At 47.4% G+C, this 20169-nt stretch overlaps 2 protein-coding genes across 3 annotated transcripts in view; both read left to right on the top strand.

The window, feature by feature from the left end:
* LOC142250861 (zinc-alpha-2-glycoprotein-like) overlaps positions 1–11948 on the top strand; it is a 38715-nt gene extending 26767 nt beyond the window's left edge. Inside the window, exons 5-8 of the mRNA XM_075323135.1 lie at positions 4228–4320; positions 5927–5956; positions 6200–6244; positions 11255–11948. Of these exons, the coding sequence (XP_075179250.1) occupies positions 4228–4320; positions 5927–5956; positions 6200–6244; positions 11255–11304 (218 nt within the window). The 3' untranslated portion in view covers positions 11305–11948. The remainder of the gene's footprint in view (positions 1–4227; positions 4321–5926; positions 5957–6199; positions 6245–11254) is intronic.
* LOC142250862 (BOLA class I histocompatibility antigen, alpha chain BL3-7-like) overlaps positions 1–20169 on the top strand; it is a 343542-nt gene that overhangs the window by 214937 nt on the left and 108436 nt on the right. The window lies entirely within an intron of this gene.

The raw sequence follows: 20169 nt of genomic DNA, 5'->3' as shown, positions 1-20169 counted from the left end.
ATTTTATTGTGTGGGGTCAAGCACTGGGTATTCTTACCATCCATGGTCTATCTTTGGTGCAGGCTCTGGGTATTCTTACCATCCAATGGTCTGTCTTTGGTGTAGGCGCTGGGTATTCTTACCATCCAATGGTCTGTCTTTGGTGTAGGCTCTGGGTATTCTTACCATCCAATGGTCTGTCTTTGGTGTAGGCGCTGGGTATTCTTACCATCCAATGGTCTGTCTTTGGTGTAGGCTCTGGATATTCTTACCATCCAATGGTCTGTCTTTGGTGTAGGCGCTGGGTATTCTTACCATCCAATGGTCTGTCTTTGGTGTAGGCGCTGGGTATTCTTACTGTGGCGCCCCAGCGGTCTGGTTGCCACTGCAGTGTTGCCCTCCTCAAAAGGGTTAATGCTGAGCCTGGAGGTAGTTGGGGAAATCCATTGGCCAGTAAGGACCATCATTTAACACAGTTTCTCTCCCAGGCCAGCAGAGGGAGCTCTAAACCTGGAGTTCCAAGGAGCCTTCCTTAAGCCCTGACCTGGGGGAGGAGTTAGTTAGTCTGTGAGGAGAGTTCAGAGAGACAAGGACTCGAGTAGTGTGGTGTGTGAGCTGGGAGCTGAGCCAGATTGCTCGGCCCAGAAAAACACATCCATAGTGAGGCAAAAAAGAGGAGAACATTGGGAGTGGAGCGCAGCCAGCTCACTCCAACGTCATAGCTAAAGAAATTGAATATCGGAGTTCAGGGCCACTCGAGTACTCGAGTTCCGGTGGTCGCATCCGGAGGACAAGAGGACTGCAGGTCTCTGTCCACCCCGCACCCGGAGGTGCAGCTGCAAAGCCAGGGCTGGGAACCCAGATAGAAAGAACGGCACCTTTGACAGCCCATGCAGCCCGCCATACGGGAGAGGTAGCAAACTACCTCAGAGAGCAGCAGAACGGCTCTCCGTATATGGAAACAGTGGGACCCCATTTACACAGAGAGCGTAGGGAGCAGGCCTCATTACTCACCTGGCCAGTGTGAGACCCCCAACTGCTTCCAGGCCACCGGATCACCATTACCACCTGTAACAGGCTCCCTGGATCTCACTGGTTGGACAAGTAAAGGAGAAGGTAAAAGGAAATTACTGTCTGTGTCTGTTCCTTTCTACTGCCCTGTTGGCCCTGCACCTCGTCCACAAACACTATAGACTTTACCAAGCACCAAAAGTTGCCCCGGGGTACTTGCTCTACCTGTGGAGAGCGAAAAACACCTTAGCTGCCATAACATCAGCCCCGGAGCTACCGTCCAGCAGCTGCGGCTCCATAGCTGCAAATTACCACAGGTGGCGTCACGAATCTTATATAAACTTTAACACTATCATCACCCCCAATACCGCCACATTAATCGACTCCACCAGGGCCACGAAGTCGGGCCCCGCCACCGCTGACTACCCCGGACTAGTCCGGCCCGACACCGAGTCACCCAAAGCCCTGGGGTGGGTGAGTCATTTCCATCCAATGGTCTGTCTTTGGTGTAGGCTCTGGATATTCTTACCATCCAATGGTCTGTCTTTGGTGTAGGCGCTGGGTATTCTTACCATCCAATGGTCTGTCTTTGGTGTAGGCGCTGGGTATTCTTACTGTGGCGCCCCAGCGGTCTGGTTGCCACTGCAGTGTTGCCCTCCTCAAAAGGGTTAATGCTGAGCCTGGAGGTAGTTGGGGAAATCCATTGGCCAGTAAGGACCATCATTTAACACAGTTTCTCTCCCAGGCCAGCAGAGGGAGCTCTAAACCTGGAGTTCCAAGGAGCCTTCCTTAAGCCCTGACCTGGGGGAGGAGTTAGTTAGTCTGTGAGGAGAGTTCAGAGAGACAAGGACTCGAGTAGTGTGGTGTGTGAGCTGGGAGCTGAGCCAGATTGCTCGGCCCAGAAAAACACATCCATAGTGAGGCAAAAAAGAGGAGAACATTGGGAGTGGAGCGCAGCCAGCTCACTCCAACGTCATAGCTAAAGAAATTGAATATCGGAGTTCAGGGCCACTCGAGTACTCGAGTTCCGGTGGTCGCATCCGGAGGACAAGAGGACTGCAGGTCTCTGTCCACCCCGCACCCGGAGGTGCAGCTGCAAAGCCAGGGCTGGGAACCCAGATAGAAAGAACGGCACCTTTGACAGCCCATGCAGCCCGCCATACGGGAGAGGTAGCAAACTACCTCAGAGAGCAGCAGAACGGCTCTCCGTATATGGAAACAGTGGGACCCCATTTACACAGAGAGCGTAGGGAGCAGGCCTCATTACTCACCTGGCCAGTGTGAGACCCCCAACTGCTTCCAGGCCACCGGATCACCATTACCACCTGTAACAGGCTCCCTGGATCTCACTGGTTGGACAAGTAAAGGAGAAGGTAAAAGGAAATTACTGTCTGTGTCTGTTCCTTTCTACTGCCCTGTTGGCCCTGCACCTCGTCCACAAACACTATAGACTTTACCAAGCACCAAAAGTTGCCCCGGGGTACTTGCTCTACCTGTGGAGAGCGAAAAACACCTTAGCTGCCATAACATCAGCCCCGGAGCTACCGTCCAGCAGCTGCGGCTCCATAGCTGCAAATTACCACAGGTGGCGTCACGAATCTTATATAAACTTTAACACTATCATCACCCCCAATACCGCCACATTAATCGACTCCACCAGGGCCACGAAGTCGGGCCCCGCCACCGCTGACTACCCCGGACTAGTCCGGCCCGACACCGAGTCACCCAAAGCCCTGGGGTGGGTGAGTCATTTCCATCCAATGGTCTGTCTTTGGTGTAGGCTCTGGGTATTATTACCATCCAATGGTCTGTCTTTGGTGTAGGCTCTGGGTATTCTTACCATACAATGGTCTATCTTTGGTGTAGGCTCTGGGTATTCTTACCATCCAATGGTTTATCTTTGGTGTAGGTTCTGGGTATTCTTACCATCCAATGGTCTATCTTTGGTGTAGGCTCTGGGTATTCTTACCATCCAATGGTTTATCTTTGGTGTAGGCTCTGGGTATTCTTACCATCCAATGGTTTATCTTTGGTGTAGGCTCTGGGTATTCTTACCATCCAATGATCTATCTTTGGTGTAGGCTCTGGGTATTCTTACCATCCAATGGTCTATCTTTGGTGTAGGCTCTGGGTATTCTTACCATCCAATGGTTTATCTTTGGTGTAGGCTCTGGGTATTCTTACCATCCAATGGTTTATCTTTGGTGTAGGCTCTGGGTATTCTTACCATCCAATGATCTATCTTTGGTGTAGGCTCTGGGTATTCTTACCATCCAATGGTCTATCTTTGGTGTAGGCTGTGGGTATTCTTACAATCCAATGGTCTATCTTTGGTGTAGGCTCTGGGTATTCTTCCCATCCAATGGTCTATCTTTAGTGTAGGCTCTGGGTATTCTTCCCATCCAATAGTCTATCTTTGGTGTAGGCTCTGGGTATTCTTACCATCCAATGGTCTATCTTTGGTGTAGGCTCTGAGTATTCTTACCATCCAATGGTTTATCTTTGGTGTAGGCTCTGGGTATTCTTACCATCCAATGATCTATCTTTGGTGTAGGCTCTGGGTATTCTTACCATCCAATGGTTTATCTTTGGTGTAGGCTCTGGATATTCTTACCATCCAATGGTTTATCTTTGGTGTAGGCTCTGGGTATTCTTACCATCTAATGGTTTATCTTTGTTGTAGGCTCTGGGTATTCTTACCATCTAATGGTTTATCTTTGTTGTAGGCTCTGGGTATTCTTACCATCCAATGGTCTATCTTTGGTGTAGGCTCTGGGTATTCTTCCCATCCAATGGTCTATCTTTGGTCTAGGCTCTGGGTATTCTTACCATCCAATGGTTTATCTTTGGTTTAGGGCCCAAACATCCATATGGAAATGATGAGTTCTTGTCCTTTAACTCTAAGGTAAAAGAAGTAATTGAAGATAAAAATATAAATTGTCCCGTGAACAATTTTGGAAAAGGTCAGCCAAAGTCTACAAACATTTCTAGTTTCGGTTTATCGTTCACATTTGGATTGGTATTTGCTTTTAATCACATTCATCTTTTCAGTTTCTCACTTCACGTCTTCCCCATCAACTTACTAGGTTCTGGTTACTCATACAGATATGTTGAAAATCTTTCCCTAGTTTTGAGATGTTCGGTCTCATAGACTTGTTAATTCAGAATACTTGACACGTCTTATAAGCCTCCAGTGTTTATGACTCTCATCTCACCTTTCCTCATTTAACCTTTCAGAACAGGAGAAGAGCCCGGCTGTGATTATCATCATTGTGGGGGTCATAGTCATCGCTTCTTTTCTCGCTGGTGCTGGAATCTTTATATACAAAAGTAAGTGTGAGAAATAACGGTCTCCGTGCAGGAAGTATAGCGGCTGTCACATCGCCTCCGGGACCTGGAACGTCTGCACGTGTCACCAGGCACCAGTGTATTCATTTTGCTAGTGTCGCGAGCAAAACGCTCTGAGCAGCGCAGACTGCCCAGCAATTGACTATGGTGGGTCTGTCATTATGGATGTGTGTGCTGACAGTTGGAATAAGGAGCTCACTAGCTTGGTCAATTGGACAGCACCACACCCTACTGAAGCTCTCTCTAGTTCTGCTTGCCTGGTATACACACCCTGATTTTTAACTCCTGGTTCCTAGTTGATTTTTCTGTTTCTGACCTCAGCCGGCTGGCAATTTTTAGGTGGGGAAGGGCCAAATAACCATGGGCCTTCCCAGCCTGATAATACCAGCCCCCAGCTTAGATTGGCTGGTTATCAAAAATAGAGGGGAACCCATATCATTGTTTTTTTAAATCAATAGACATTTCAAAGAGGTGACTTGCACATTTTTCCCCATAAAGTGTTTTTTCAAACCAAAAGCTGACAAATGCACAAAAGATTGAACACATGAACAGCAGAGCAGTTTTACAATTAAATTGAAAATGAAGAAATATCAAGCAATTTTTGAGTGATTTTTCAAGCACTTTTTGAAGCAGATCTACTCCAAAATACTCTGTGCACATTCCCTTTGCTCTGCAGCTTCCATAACAGGGTAAATATACATGGCGCCATGTCCATCAGCATTCTGTTACGGGGTGTGATGGGATAAATAGGAACAGGGAAGCCTAAACTGGCCCTCAGGCTAGGGGAACTCTGACTGACCCTGATCCCAAAGGTACGTCTTAAGGTGATGATGTTTGGTCCGCCTTCCTTGTCCTAGCACCTGAACAACCCTGGTCTAGTGGCCCCCTCCCTCCACCCAGCCACCCAGGAGAAGGCCAGAACAGGAGTGATTAATCTTGCACAAATAAACAGATGGGGAAAAAACAAAACTCAATCACAGAAGTATAGACAATACATGGTCAACAGGAAACTAAAGGAAGGGAGGAAATAAACAGATAAGATAATTTCCACAACCCCTCCAACAGCATGCAGACGTTTACCAGCAACTGAATCACAAAGCACAAGGATCGGGGTAGCATAAAGCTATAATTGGCATGGGAAAACAGGCTCCACTATCTTAAAAGGGTGAAGGCGACTGTGATAGGTCTCCTGCAACATATGACTCAAGCAGTAATCAACAGGCTAGCAGAAATTAACTCCTGTAAGCCCAATTACTAACAAGAGCACAGCTGGCCGATGCCCGATCCTGTCTGTGCAAAACAAAAGCAGAAACATGTGGAGTGTCTGACTCTGCAGTGTGAACAGCGTTAGAAGTAGTACTGACACTCGGCGAGTTTTCAGCCAGACACTGTTTTACAGATTCTTATATTTATAGATGGAGCTCTGTAGATCTATGTGGCACCTGTATGTACAGCAGCATCTTATATTTTTGTGCTATTATTCTACAAGAAGAAAATGGCCACGTTATTGTATTTCCTATTGGCTTTCTAAAATCTATCAGCAGAGAAGATTTTCTATTGTTAATTTCATGTTCTCTGCTTATTTCAGAAAAGAAAAAGAAACCCATTGTACTCACAGGTGAGTAAGTTATTATGTGTTCTGTAGCGCCTCCCCAAGGTGATAGTCCATAAAAATGTAAAAATATCATGTAGCCAGGATAGAGGTCAGCTCTCTGAAAAGCGTCCTCCTTACTTCCTGAGACTGCACGGAACAGGCTAGTTTTCATGGCGGCTTCCTCATCACTGGGCGATCACATGACCACAGCGATTGTATATAGTATATTTGCCTGTATATTATTAAGCTTTCTTTGTATTTTCACAGATTTCCACATGTCCTTTGCTGCTGGCAAACCAATGCAACCTAAGAGTAAGTATTAGTAAAAAGTCTTTATACACATTGTGATACATTGCTGGGAGTTGACCCGCTCTGAGTGTGTTGACTCTCCATCAGCTGTTTTTTTTTCTATGTATGCAGAGCTGTAATTAGGGGGAGAGAAATCGAAAACTAACCCTACTATAGGAAAGTATCTGCCCCCCATACAGTTATCCCCTCTAGCTCCTTATTTGCTACACTGGATGGTCTCTATTTCTGAACAATTCATTCATAACCGGGCTAATTTTCATGTTGTTTTTTCCTTTTTTTCTTCTAAGAACCATATTTTTTTTTTCCATTTTTCCATTGACATAACTGTACAAGGTCTTCTATTTTGTTGTAATTTGTGCCACAATTTGTACTTCTGAATTACATTTATTTTACCATATAATGTACTGGAAAAATGGAAAAAAATTCCAACAAGTGTGTTTAAATATTGAAAGGAAAAACATAAATTCCTCCCTTTTTTATGTTTTGGTTTTATGGTGTTCAATGAGCGGTAACAATGAACTGATACTGTTTTTCCTCTGAAAATAAGACAGGGCTTATTTTCGTGGTAGGACTTATTCTTGGGAAAACACAGGTTGGGGGTAAGTTTACCCCCTAAAAAAGCAGACACCCCTTCCCAAGAGACTCATACTTACCAGACCCCGGACGTCTGCGTGGCTCCCAGGTCCTCCTGATATCTTTGGCGGGTGCTCCCAGCAGCTATACTGCACATCGTTCTCCCCTGCTTCCGGCCTGTACACTTACACACATCAGATCACACACAATCGTGCGCACACACACACACACACACACACACACACACACACACAACATCTGATGATACTGACTGCTTCTGGCAGGCAAGAGATCCTGGGACGCAGTGCAGTGGAGTGTGAGGACCTGCGGTGGAACATATAAAGGACCTGCGTCGGAATGCATCAATGTGTTCTAACACAGGTCCTCTATGCATTCCACTGCAGGTTCTCACACACCATTGCACTGCATCCCAGGTTCCCCTGCCGGACAGAAGCAATTGGTATCACTGTATGTGGCGAGTGTGTGTGTGCGATCTGATGTGTGTGGGTGTGTGTTCCACTGCAGGTCCTCCTGTTCAACGTCTGGTATGATTGCGGGGCCTTCTGTCTTCTCTCTTTTGGGGGTATCAGCTTCCTATAATGAAGTGTCCTACAGTATTTTTTAACTTTTTTTAGCTGCATGGACACTTTATTATTGAATCGCAACTAGGGCTTATTTTCAGGGAAACACGGTATATGATTGTCCAGGTCAGTATGATTAAAACGCTATCAAAAGTAACATGCTCACTGCTCTTGAGATCTGTGTTTCAACTGACAGAGGAGCTGTATCAGGACACATACCGGAGCTGCTGGAGAAGTGTCTGACAGAAGAAATTAATTTTCTCCTCGTCTGACTGTACACAGAGGACTGAGACTGGGGAAAAATATCCTCTGTGCTCAGTCAGCCGAGGAGAAGATTTATTTCTTCTTCTGTCAGACATTTCTCGGCAACTCATTGCAGCTTATCTTGATGCATGTGTTGGAGGGGCTGCTGTTAGAATTACATGACAGAGGGCCATTTTCCTACATTCTTGTAGAAAACCATGAAGATTTTTCTATATATTTTAGTAATCAGAACTTTGGTTTGTGCCGCCAGATTCTGAGATCCGTCACTTTTTCATTATTCTAGCAATGGAGTAGTCTGATGACTCTTTTTTTGCCCACCAAACTCTTGTTTTTATTGACACAGTTTTAGGGAACATACATTTTTTGGGTGGGAGAGGTGTTAAGGTAGCAATCCCCTCCACCCAACAAAAAAAAAATACCCAAAATTCTGATGTTTCATTTTTTTTCTCTTTTTGGTGTTTGCCATGCAGTTTTTTTTAAAAAAAAACAAGAAAACCAACTATATTTTGATTTATGGATAGAACAATAACATATGTATAGGAGGAGTGATTTACATTTTTATATATTTTTTTTAGATATGTTGTAAAATATTGTTTTACTTTCATTTTTACTTCATTTCGGGGAATTGAATCTGTGATTATTTGTGCAATGTATTACCATAAATCAGGACTGGAATATTATGTTAAATTAATGTTCTTGTATCAGACCCCCTCACTCACAAGATAATCAGCATCGCATAGCAGGGGAAGGGGTGAGGAGACCAATGTGCAGAAACAGCGGCACAAAAAGTGTTAAACAGCAGCAATTGGGGTGAACTCTGATTGCTGCTGGTACAGGCAGATGCTGAATATAGGGCACAGCTTCTGAGTCTGTGCCATACATCCTGCATGCATCATGGTACACCAAGGGCTAATGACCCCACGCAGAACTCCTAAAATAGTGGGAAATGTTGAAACTACTTACATTTTGATGCATGAGTTTGAAAATACAGGATTGCCATCTTCCAGAGCAGCGCCGCGCTCGCCTGTGGTTATGTTCGGTGAATCACAGCTCAGCCTTATTCACATAAAAGTGGACCTCTCATTTGCCGTACATTAGCAATTTTTTACCTGGTGTAAATTCTTCCTTTCTCCTGCTCCTCGCCATTCCTCCTGAGATATGGTCTCTTTTTCACTGTGCAGAAATGTAGTCTTGTTCAAAATATGAGAACAGTTAATGACCACGCCCAATTGGCTATAAAACATATTTACATAGAAAGAAAGAAGTGTAGTAGCCGCTGTGAGACCTAAGATGTCTGCAAACATAAAATATATGAAATATAAACTGCATTTGTGCCGCACTTGGTTGGCCTCTGATGTCACGGTGGAGGGTCCGAGTGGCGATGTGGCCATACCGGACGCGAGCAACAGGCTTTTGTGATGGGGGTTTAAAAATAGTATTAAAAAGGGTAGAGAAAAATAAAATAAATGAAGAGGTTGTGCCGCCAGTTGGGATGTTCGGCTTTGGTATGGCCGCGCACTGCTGGAGGTCCCCAGGAGTTAGGTGATGATGCCCAGTGTCAGAAGGTTGTCCCCTCACCCCTCCCCCAACTAGGGCTGGTTCCTGGGGATGATGAGGTAGAAATGGTGCAGCAGGGAATAATTCAGCCAGAGACATGACAGGGAGATTTTACCTTTTACTGGAGCTCTACAGAGCAATCCAGAATATTCCTTACAGCATTCACAATGATGATGGTCTGACCTGCCCCAATGAGAGTTTGGTTTCTCCATTGTGTGGTGGTCGTGTATTCCTCCTGCCACTACCTCTCTACCTGGGAATAGGTGTCTTGGTATTCTGGGATTTCAAAGACAACAAAATGCTGGATCTTTAATCCCTTCTGATGAACAGCGACTCGAATACTGAAAGAAAACTCACTATTTCTTCTAGAAGTTTCCACACTCAAGCATGTTACTGAGCTCCCAGGAAATTCACTGCTCCTTAAAAAAACCCTAATAGCAGTCTCTCAGTTTTCCACTGACCTTGGAAGTACTGGTGGCCTAGGGACTGACTGATACCTGCAAATGTGTAGCTGCCCCTCCAGGGGTTTTAGCAGTCAACTCAGAACAAGACCATCTCCATATTACACTGCTCACTTCACCTCACACCGACTTCAACTCCAACTGTCTACTGAATTTACCTCACACTAAGCTCCTCCCCTTTCTCCTTCTAGGGCGCGCACACAAGCTTTATTATTTTCTCAAGTGACCAGCCCCAGTAAGGGAGTGTGGGAAAATGTATGTATGTATTGGACAACAGAGAAAACCAAATCTCATTAAATCTGGCAATACATGTTATACATATTGAAATACAGATGTAGTTATTATTTGTGGCGACTAGGCACAGGGCACCACACATTACTGCTATATAGGCTATACTTATAAAGGAAAGGTATTTAGACACAAACTGGCCAATTCATGAGAGCCCATCAGCCATGACAAGGCGACCATTTTTTAATGGGACTCTAACCATTTCCATCAGATATACCTCTCCTGGGTCAAAAGCTACAAATGTAAGGGGCAGGTAGGATGTAATGTTAGACCTACAGTCTATATATGGCAGTAATGCAGTTTACATTTTATATATTTAATGCATGCACATCATAGTGTTCACAGCTACTGTATTCTTTGCTTTGTATATAATGCAGTCACAGCAGCTTGTACCTGTTCACACTTGCTTTGTATATTATGCGGTCAGAGCAGCTTGTACCTGTTCACACTTGCTTTGTATATTATGCGGTTAGCGCAGCTTGCACCTGTTCACATTTGCTTTGTATATTATGCAGTCACAGCACCTTGCACCTGTTCACACTTGCTTTGTATATTACGCAGTCACAGCACCTTGCACCTGTTCACACTGGCTTGGTATATTATGCAGTCACAGCAGCTTGCACCTGTTCACACTTGTTTTGTATATTACTCAGTCATAGTAGCTTGCACCTATTCACATTGTTTTGTATATTACGCAGTCACCGTAGCTTGCACCAGTTCACACTTGCTTTGAATATTATGCAGTCACAGCAGCTTGCACCTGTTCACACTTGTTTTGTATATTATGCAGTCACCGCAGCTTGCACCTGTTCACACTTGCTTTGTATATTACGCAGTCACAGCAGCTTGCACCTGTTCACACTTGTTTTGTATATTATGCGGTCACAGCAGCTTGCACCTGTTCACACTTGTTTTGTATATTATGCAGTCACAGCAGCTTGCACCTGTTCACACTTCTTTTGTATATTCTGCAGTCACAGCAGCTTGCACCTGTTCACACTTTCTTCATTCTGTTGGGAGGAGCTTGTCTTCTGCTTGTTTGTAGATTTATATACAGGTAAGAGGAGATGATATGTCAGGAAAATAAAGGAAAACAACCCTGGATTTAGGAGAACAGCGGAATTTACACCTGGTAAAAATATGACAGATTTTTGGCACATGACAGGTCCTCCTTAAATATTGGAGTAGCCATGGACAGACGTGAGGCGATGTTTCTGGCAGAAGGCACCCGTGTTTCTCCTTGATTACATTCTCTGTGATTTTTGGTTTGTAACTTTATGTCTTTGCAGATAACGAAGATGAGACAAACTTAACACCGTCAGTCGCAGGAGCAGCGTAAATTATTTTTCCATTCTACTGATCTTCATTTTTTGGGACATTTTAATACATTGTAAATCTGGACTGTAAAGGAAACTGAAGTCTCCGTGCATCAGCAAATCCAAATCCTGGAAGGAAAAGCTTGTGTGCTATAAAAAAAATGGTTCTGGCCTTCAGGACTAATGTTTACATTGGGTCATGTTACAGAATCCGTACACTGCTGCTGGCTGATACTTCACCGCGGACCATATTACGGAGGTCCTCTCCCATATAGCCATCGCTCTCACAGAGGCATCACAGATCAGAATACAGAACAGATATTAGGCTGTGGGCACACACTGTGTTTTTGGTACATTTTTCTACCGGGAGAGGCAGAAAATGTCTGCACCAAATGCTCAGTGTGCGCAAATTGCCGTACTGCGCCCCACAGAGGGTCCATGCAACCAACTCTACCTCCAGGCAAGATGACCTTCTAAGGCTAGTCTCACACATCCTTCTTTTCACCGGTTTGGCGGACCCAGCGCACTCCAGTGCAATGTATATAGTACAATGGCAGCACTGCGACCTCCAGGTCACATGCTCCGGTCACATGACAGCATGTGACCGGAGCTTGTCGTGCTGCCATTGTACTATATACACTGTACTGGAGTGCGCCGCATCCGCCAAACCGGTGAAAAGAAGGATGTGTGAGACTAGCCTTAGAAGGTCATAACTACAAGTGAGAAGATCACATTGGAAATATCTGCCATCTTATAAACACCATGAATGCTCATTAAAAATAGTTTAGAGAATTTGGGCCGTGTGCACACGTTTAGGATTTGGTGCAGAAATTTTGGCACCATCATTTCTGCTTCTCTTGGCAGGAAAAATGCAGGTGCAAAATCGTGTTTTCTGCACATTTTCCTTATGTTTTTGGTGCAAATTTTTCCCATTCATTAGAATAAGTGAAATCTGCACCAAAAGCGTTGAAAGAATTGACATCCTGCAGATTTACATCTACAAGGAGAAGATAAGCAACGTGTGCTGGAGACTACAGGATTCTCATTCACTTTGCTGATAAAAACGCAACGTGTGCACACAGTTTTACATGAACAGATATTTCTATTACTGGAAATGTAGCACTAAGCACTGCCATAAACTGTCAGAATGTTTCAGATTTCCAGTAATTTCTGAGAACGGTCAGAAGGGATCAAGTAGAAAACCGATAGCAGAATTCATCAATGTGAGATATTGATTCCCTTTCTCTCACCCCGTCCACAATCTCTGATCCGTCACCATCTTTTCTCATCTAAACACTTCCTAATGACATGCTGACTTCTCTTGTGCTGCACCCGCACTCCGCAGTGCTCTACCTCTTGTTGTACAAGAGTATTAATTTTCACTGATAGAACTTGAACCCATCATTGTCCATGAGCATTTTCACAAGTCTGACATTTTTGCAAATTGAAAAAAAAAACCATGTCCGTTTTTGAGTTTAGTGGAAAAAAACAAGCTTTGATTAGAAATCTGATCCAAACTCCAGTGAAAAATAGTTAAATTTTTTTCATGAGAAAAATCCCTGGAAGAAGTGCCCTGAGCTGCATTTGAGACTTGTAGATTTTTTAGGACATTGATTTGATACCTCAATGTTTGTACCATGTAGGGTCTCTGAAGAAATCATTCTGTGGACTTATGTCTGGTGCTGATATATTTCCTAACCTCTGCTCGCTGATTCCGGGTCCAGCACATTTCCACATATTGTGCAGTTACTGCCCTTTATTTCAGTTTCTCCAGGGAATAGGAGCGGCTGGATAATTCAGAATCATGTATGAAGAGCGTTTCTTCTCCTTTCGACTTTGTTCCCGCTAACACTGCAGCTTCCGATTCCATGAGATTTCAGTATATTTTTCAGAATGGTGCAGCGTGTTCCGCCTCAGATGTCATTTTGCAGACTGACGGAGTATTCAATGCACAACCAGTATATAATTTATATAGAGTTGAGCTGTTCACTGCTTTTCATTATCCACAAGACGTGTGAGAAATGATTGATTGTGGAGGCCCGACTGCTGGGACCCACGCAATCTGGACATATTCTTCTGTTTCAAAACAAAATCACAGATGCTGCTCTTAATTTTTTATATATATATATATATATATTTTTTTTTTTTATTGCTTTTATCAAATGTGAAAACACAAAAAAAGCAAGACTTGCACATTTCTCGTAGTAAGCTATATTCATATTAACAGTTGCAAACATTTACGTATCAATGTCTAGTTTATCCAATCTATTTATCTTTTCTTTATGATTCCATATGGTGGTTTTAAAAGGTATGACTATGCCAATTATCTCTTCTATAGAACATTGTTTTATAATAAAACATCCATGTTTTTGGGTTTTTTTTAAATATTTGGCTATTCTTTCTTTTTTTTTCTCTATATGCAGCCTTTCAATGTATAATATAGGTTTAATTTGCTCTAAGAGCACAGGTAAAGTTGGAATGGTTGATGTAATCTGTCATGAACAGCCAAGGGGGTCACACAGTCATCCCACTGCTGTTTATCAATTTGTCACAAAATAGCTCTCTGGCTCCCCCTTGTGATGAGGACAATTACAGATTTAACAGACAATAAGTAAATGAGGTTGCTGCTGTACTGCTATTATGCCGATTATTGTGGGTCTCACAGTGAGGGTAATGTATATATATTTCACTGATTCCAGCTCATGGAATAAATATATATATACCTTGGGACAGGCACTGCTAAGCCCACCATAACACGGGCAAAATATTCACTGCCACCACCAATCATTTATAGGTAGATTAGACATCCGTTAGCGCAAGGCATATTTGGCTATGAAATTTTATACATTTAACCAAAAGAGGTGTTTATAAAAATACACAAGATTTTACATAAGGGAACAATACAATACAATATAAGCAATTACATAAAAATAATACATAAAATACATAACAATAAAAAGAGTAAACAAGAAACTTACAAACTTATGCCACAGATACGACTTCTGGGTTTAGGGAGGGAGGATGTCCTAGAATACAAACAGAGAGCACCACAGCTTATCTGTGTCCTCCAGAACTGAACCAAGCAAAAATATGGAAGCTATCCTTTATTGCCTCACGTCACCAGCCCCCTGATGACCTCATATGTTGCTGTCTTATGGGATGTGCCCAAACCCTCAGAAATGTATGGAATTCCAGTTTTCAGCATATATTTGCCCCTGGGGTTCACAGTTGAAGGGTATTAGAGACATGTTTTCTATCATGATTTTATCTATTCCAAGAAAGGAAACAAGGAATATAGGGGTAAAAAATTCACGGTGTCGACTGCGCTGCTGAAGGATGATAATGGAGTAAGACGTAGTTAAGAATAGATTTATTAATATTGTATATGCCACAACGCGTTTCGGGGATATATCTCCCCTCTTCCTCAGGTAGCAGTTATTATACAGAGTGGTCAACCTTAAATATATAAAAATACACAGCCCCCCACCCCACCCCTCCAATCAAGATGAACACCCATCAGGGTGAATTAATTAAAACAACCAATCAGTTGAAAAGGTTTCCCCAAACAGTGTCAATAAAAGCCCTAATTTACAAGGGGCGATTAAATACACTATTCATATTGAAAAATTATTCAAGATAATGAATGTGTGGCGCCCTGGACAAGCCAGGTCGTCACAGGAACTACACCAACACACCCCACACCCCGGTTAGGCACACCGAAGCCAAACACAAATCCTTGTTGCCTTCCTCCAGGGGCTGATGTCCACACCAGGGGGGTGGGCCAGGCGGTTGGTCCCGCCCACCGTTGAGTTCACAGTCCTGGAGGCGGGAAAAGGAGTGAGTTCAGTTTGAGGAGAGGAAGAGTGAAGTGGCAGTAGAGGAGACTGACCGTGTCCTGGTGTGTGGCCCGGGCACAAACAGCAAGGTTGGCAGACGGTGGTGACCGTCTGCAGGGGAGGCCGATTGGAGCAAACCGTAAGGACCGTGGACGGGCGGTGGCCCGGCGGTTCCGGACCGGAGAGCAAAGAGAAGCCAGCACCATTCGGCAGGGCCTACGGACCCCGACCAGGCTAGGAGTCGCTGTAAATTGGTCAAATCCGTTAGCGAAGGGAACCTCCGGGGTTTCCCAGCAGCCAAGACCCGATTGAAGGCAACAGCTCAAACCGTAATGGGAAACACAGTCACCGCCAAGGCTACGGTTCCCAGGGCCAGAGCCTACGGGCAAAAGGGGCTCCTTCAGCACCCATCCAAGCTGGGGAGCGGGTTACCGGTGGGAAGCCATTGGAACCGTACACAAAACACAGGTGCAGGGAAAGGCAGTCACCATCAACCTGCTGGGAGCAGAACAACCGCAGCCGTCTGTGGGACCCGTCCATCCAGCCGTTTGTTTCATCAGAGACTCCGTGTGTGTTACTGGCTGAGTGAGTACCACCGTGCCGTGCGGCAAAGCGCTGCCCCCGCGACTCTGCACCTGGCCAGGCCCCGTAACCCGCCTGCCAACCATCCCTATCACCCTAACCGGCCCCCGGGACAACCAACCCCCCTACCCACGGAGGGGAGAACCAACATCCAAGCTGCTCCCTGTCACCGCTCCCGGGATCCCCGTCCAGAGCAGCGGTGATGTCACAACCTCACCACAACCGTGGGTGGCGTCACGGACAATATCCCTAAACCAAACCACCCCCCTTTCACTCACGGGCGAGGAACGCCGCTCGAGTCCCCGGGATCCGGCCCACCGCTCGAGCTACCACTGAGCAGCAGCAGCAGTAGCCGGACCCGAGCAGTGGGTGAGCGCAGCGTCCCCTCCTCCGCCCGCGACAACTTGGTGTCACGAACAGGATCTTACCGCTCTGCCGTCTGGTAGAGGTGCGCCTTGTGACCGCCAGAGGTGTCCGGCCGAAAATTTTCAGAAGCCGCCATTTTGGGCGCGAAAAGTCCCCGCTCGAGCGTCTCCTCGAGCAGTGGAGGCGCGAAAGCCGAAACCCCGCCCCTGTAGAGGAGGTACCGGAAAAAGACTAAGGGGGACGGAAACAAGATGTCTGCGCCCGACGGAGCCGCCGGAGGAGCGGCGGTCCCAGCCGCAGTGGCACCCGTGCATGGGAATGGGCCCGCCCAGGTCCCGGCCGCACTTGCGGGAGGTGCCGTGGCCCCAGTTCTCGCTCAGGTGATGCCGTTCTCCTTGCCCTATGTGCCCGGAGCTACCTGGCTGCCGCAATACGACGGGAAACCTGATGCGTTGCAGGTCTTCCGGAAGAAGCTTAGCCCGCTACTAGAATTGTACCCCCTAACTGATAAGCAACGTGCAGCGGTAGTGCTGGGACAGCTAACCGGCGCGGCTGAGCAGGAGGCGGAGACCTGGGCCGAGGGGGACTGTTCCTCTGTAGTGACCATCTTTGAGAAGCTACAGACAGCCTTTGAGACCCGTACCGAGGCCGAGCTGCGGATGCAGTTTTACCAATGCCGGCAACGGCCCGCGGATAGCATTTGGGACTATGCCTTGCGTCTACAAACCGCCCTCCGCACACTGAAGCGGGTAGACCCCATCAACTATGCGGACAGCAACAAAATGTTGGTGGAACAGTTTGTACAAGGGATGAGGTCCTCGGAGGACCGCAATCAACTTCGGCTCTGGGCCCTGGCACACCCTGAGGTGGGCTTTGCCGTGTTAAAGGAACGGGCCATTAAAGCTCTGCAGCCTCCAGCGTCGGAAGTCCCGGAGGCAGCCCCATGGCCGGCTGAGACGGCCCCCGTCGTGGTGGCCCCTGTCCTCCCAACACCTCCAATACCTGCAACCCCAAGCGGCATGATGGAGGAGCTGGCTGCCCAAGTCTGCCGCATGGATGGGGACCTCGCCAAAATCCTTGCCGCACTCCAGCCTCCGGCCAGGTCCCAGCCCCCGGCGAAGATGCAGCTCGCCGACAGCCCCGAGGACGTCCCCTGGATGCAGTGGACAAGGGCCAATGACCCACGGTATGGACCCCCTATTTGTTACAGGTGCAGCAAGCCCGGCCACTACTCCCGACGGTGTCCGTTAAACGAGCAACCCCTGGGGCCAGGGCCAATCCTCAGGAGTAGAACCCCATGGCCCCCCAGACTGGCGAGACCGGTACATCGGAGCCCGACCCATCATCCCCGTGACAGTGGACGGTATCCCGCTGATGGCTCTCCTGGACACTGGATCACAGGTAACCACCATACCATACACACTGTATCAACGGTATTGGGGAAAAGACGAACTGGCCCCCCCAGATGCCAGTATGACACTGATTGCCGCTGATGGACTCCCATTGACCCAAGTGGGGTACAAACAAGTGGCCATGACAGTGGGACGAGCCGAACTGCAGCACCAGGGGATGATTGTGATAATGAATGAACCCAGTGATCATAACCCGAAGGTAGTGCTAGGGACTAATGTGATGGAGCACTGTATGAGTGACGTGCTGACCCTACTGCAACAGCTGGCCGCCACAGCGGCGTGGAGCCGACAGAGAGCTGTGCAGCATGAGATCCGGGCCCTGATGTATCGCCAGCATGTGAACTCAACAGGAGGGGAGATTGGAGGAGTGAGAGTGATGGATGCGGCCCTGTTGATTGTGCCTCCCAGGAGCAAGATGATTTGGTGTAGGGCAGCGGTAGGGCCCCAGGGGCGTGACTACCCCGCCATGATAGAGCCCATGTCATCCGAGCACTGGCCCACGGTAATGGCCGCCCGACTGGTGGTAGATGTAAAGAAGGGGAGAGTGCCCGTGAGGGTGCTGAACTGCGGGGAGGAGGAAGTCAGGCTCCCCCGGTACGCTACCCTTGCCAAGTTGCTCACTCTGGATCCCCACACTATCCACGAGGCCATTCCCCCAATCTCATTCCCTACTGCCAGCACTCACCCATCCCAAGGGGAGTTAGACGAGTGGTGCCGAGAGCTACACGTAGGCACTGACGAGACACCTACACATCACAAAGAAGGGGTATACCGGGTGGTACGGGAGTACGAGCGAGTTTTTAGCAAACATCCTATGGAATTTGGGCAGATTAAAGGGGTCCAACACCACATCCCCACCGGTGAGCACCCCCCTATTAAAGAGAGGTGCAGGCCTATTCCTCCTGCACATTATCAATGTGCCAAGGACATGTTGAGGAACATGAAGGAGGCAGGGGTTATTAGGGACAGCTGTAGTCCCTGGGCCGCCCCGTTGGTACTGGTTAAGAAGAAGGATGGCACCATGCGGATGTGTGTGGATTACTGGAAGATTAACCAGATAACACATAAGGACGCTTACCCTCTGCCCTGCATTGAAGAGTCCCTGGCTGCGCTGAGAACCGCTAACTACTTTTCCACCCTTGACCTCACCAGTGGGTACTGGCAGGTGGCTGTGGCACCAGAAGACCGAGAGAAGACTGCATTCGCCACTCCTATGGGACTCTGCGAGTTCAATAGCATGCCGTTCGGGCTGTGCAATGCCCCTGGAACCTTCCAACGGCTGATGGAATGCTGTCTGGGGCATCTAAATTTCGAGACCGTCTTGCTGTACTTGGATGATGTGATTGTGTACTTCCAGACGTATGAAGCCCACCTGGAGCACCTAGCCGAGGTGTTCACGTCCCTTGCTAAGTATGGGATGAAGTTGAAGCCCTCAAAGTGTCATCTGCTGAAACCGAGAGTGCAGTACCTAGGGCATGTGGTTGGTGCGGAAGGTGTCGCCCCCGACCCCGAGAAGATCACCGCCATCCAAGACTGGCCGAGACCAACCACGGTGAGGGAGGTGAGGCAGTTTCTGGGCCTGGTGGGATATTACCGTCGCTTCATTAAAGGGTACACGAAGATGGCCGCCCCCATGCAAGACCTCCTCGTGGGACAGACCAAGGGTGGTAGACCCCTAGGAGCCCCATTGGTGTGGGAAGAGAAGCATGAGGAATCCTTCCGCCAGCTGAGAGCGGCCCTGACCGGGGAGGAAATCCTAGCGTACCCCGACTACAACCGCCCATTCGTCCTCTACACTGATGCCAGCAATGTGGGCTTGGGGGCTGTTCTATCCCAGGTCCAAGACGGAAGGGAAAAGGTAATAGCTTATGCTAGCCGAAAACTCCGACTGACTGAGAGGAACCCTGAGAACTACAGCTCCTTCAAGCTTGAGCTCTTGGCCCTGGTGTGGGCTATCACCGAGCGGTTCCGCCATTACCTGGCAGCAGCCAAGTTCACCGCGTATACAGACAATAACCCGCTGACCCATCTAGATACGGCCAAGCTGGGCGCGTTGGAGCAGCGGTGGGTGGCCAGGTTAGCCAACTATGATTTCACCATCAAATACCGGGCCGGCCGTACCAACGTCAATGCTGATGCACTCTCCCGGATGCCCCACCTGTCGGAAGAGGGGCCTGAGGATGATGACCTTGAAGAGATCAAGTTGCTTGCATTTCACCGGCCGTTGACTGAGAAGGTGTATGTCCATCAACAACGGTTGAACCTGGACCCGCTGCCCAGTCAGGAGTGGCAGGAAGCGCGAGCTGATTAATCCAAAGACCCACGAGAAGATCTGCCAGCTGGTGATTCCCCAGGCTAACGTGCCCACCGTCTTGCAAGCATACCATGATGGTGCTGGGCACTTCGGGTGGAAGAAGCTGGAGATGTTGTTGAGTGTTCGGTTCTATTGGAGTGGAATGCGGGAATCTGTAGAGGCCTGGTGCCTCGAATGTGGCCCCTGCGCGTTGAGAAGGAAGGATGAGGCCAGCCAGAAGGCACCCCTACACCCAATCATTACGCATCAACCGCTGGAGCTGGTTGCCCTTGACCATGTAAAGCTCACCCCCAGCCGAAGTGGCTACACCTACGCTCTAACCATTGTAGACCACTATTCGAAGTTCATGGTGGTTGTCCCAGTTAAAGACCTAACCGG

The sequence above is a fragment of the Anomaloglossus baeobatrachus genome, chromosome 9 (genome assembly GCF_048569485.1).
Source record: "Anomaloglossus baeobatrachus isolate aAnoBae1 chromosome 9, aAnoBae1.hap1, whole genome shotgun sequence".
Lineage (NCBI taxonomy): Eukaryota > Metazoa > Chordata > Amphibia > Anura > Aromobatidae > Anomaloglossus > Anomaloglossus baeobatrachus.
Note: the sequence above shows the minus strand (reverse complement) of the source record. Positions and strands in the feature narration are given on the sequence as shown.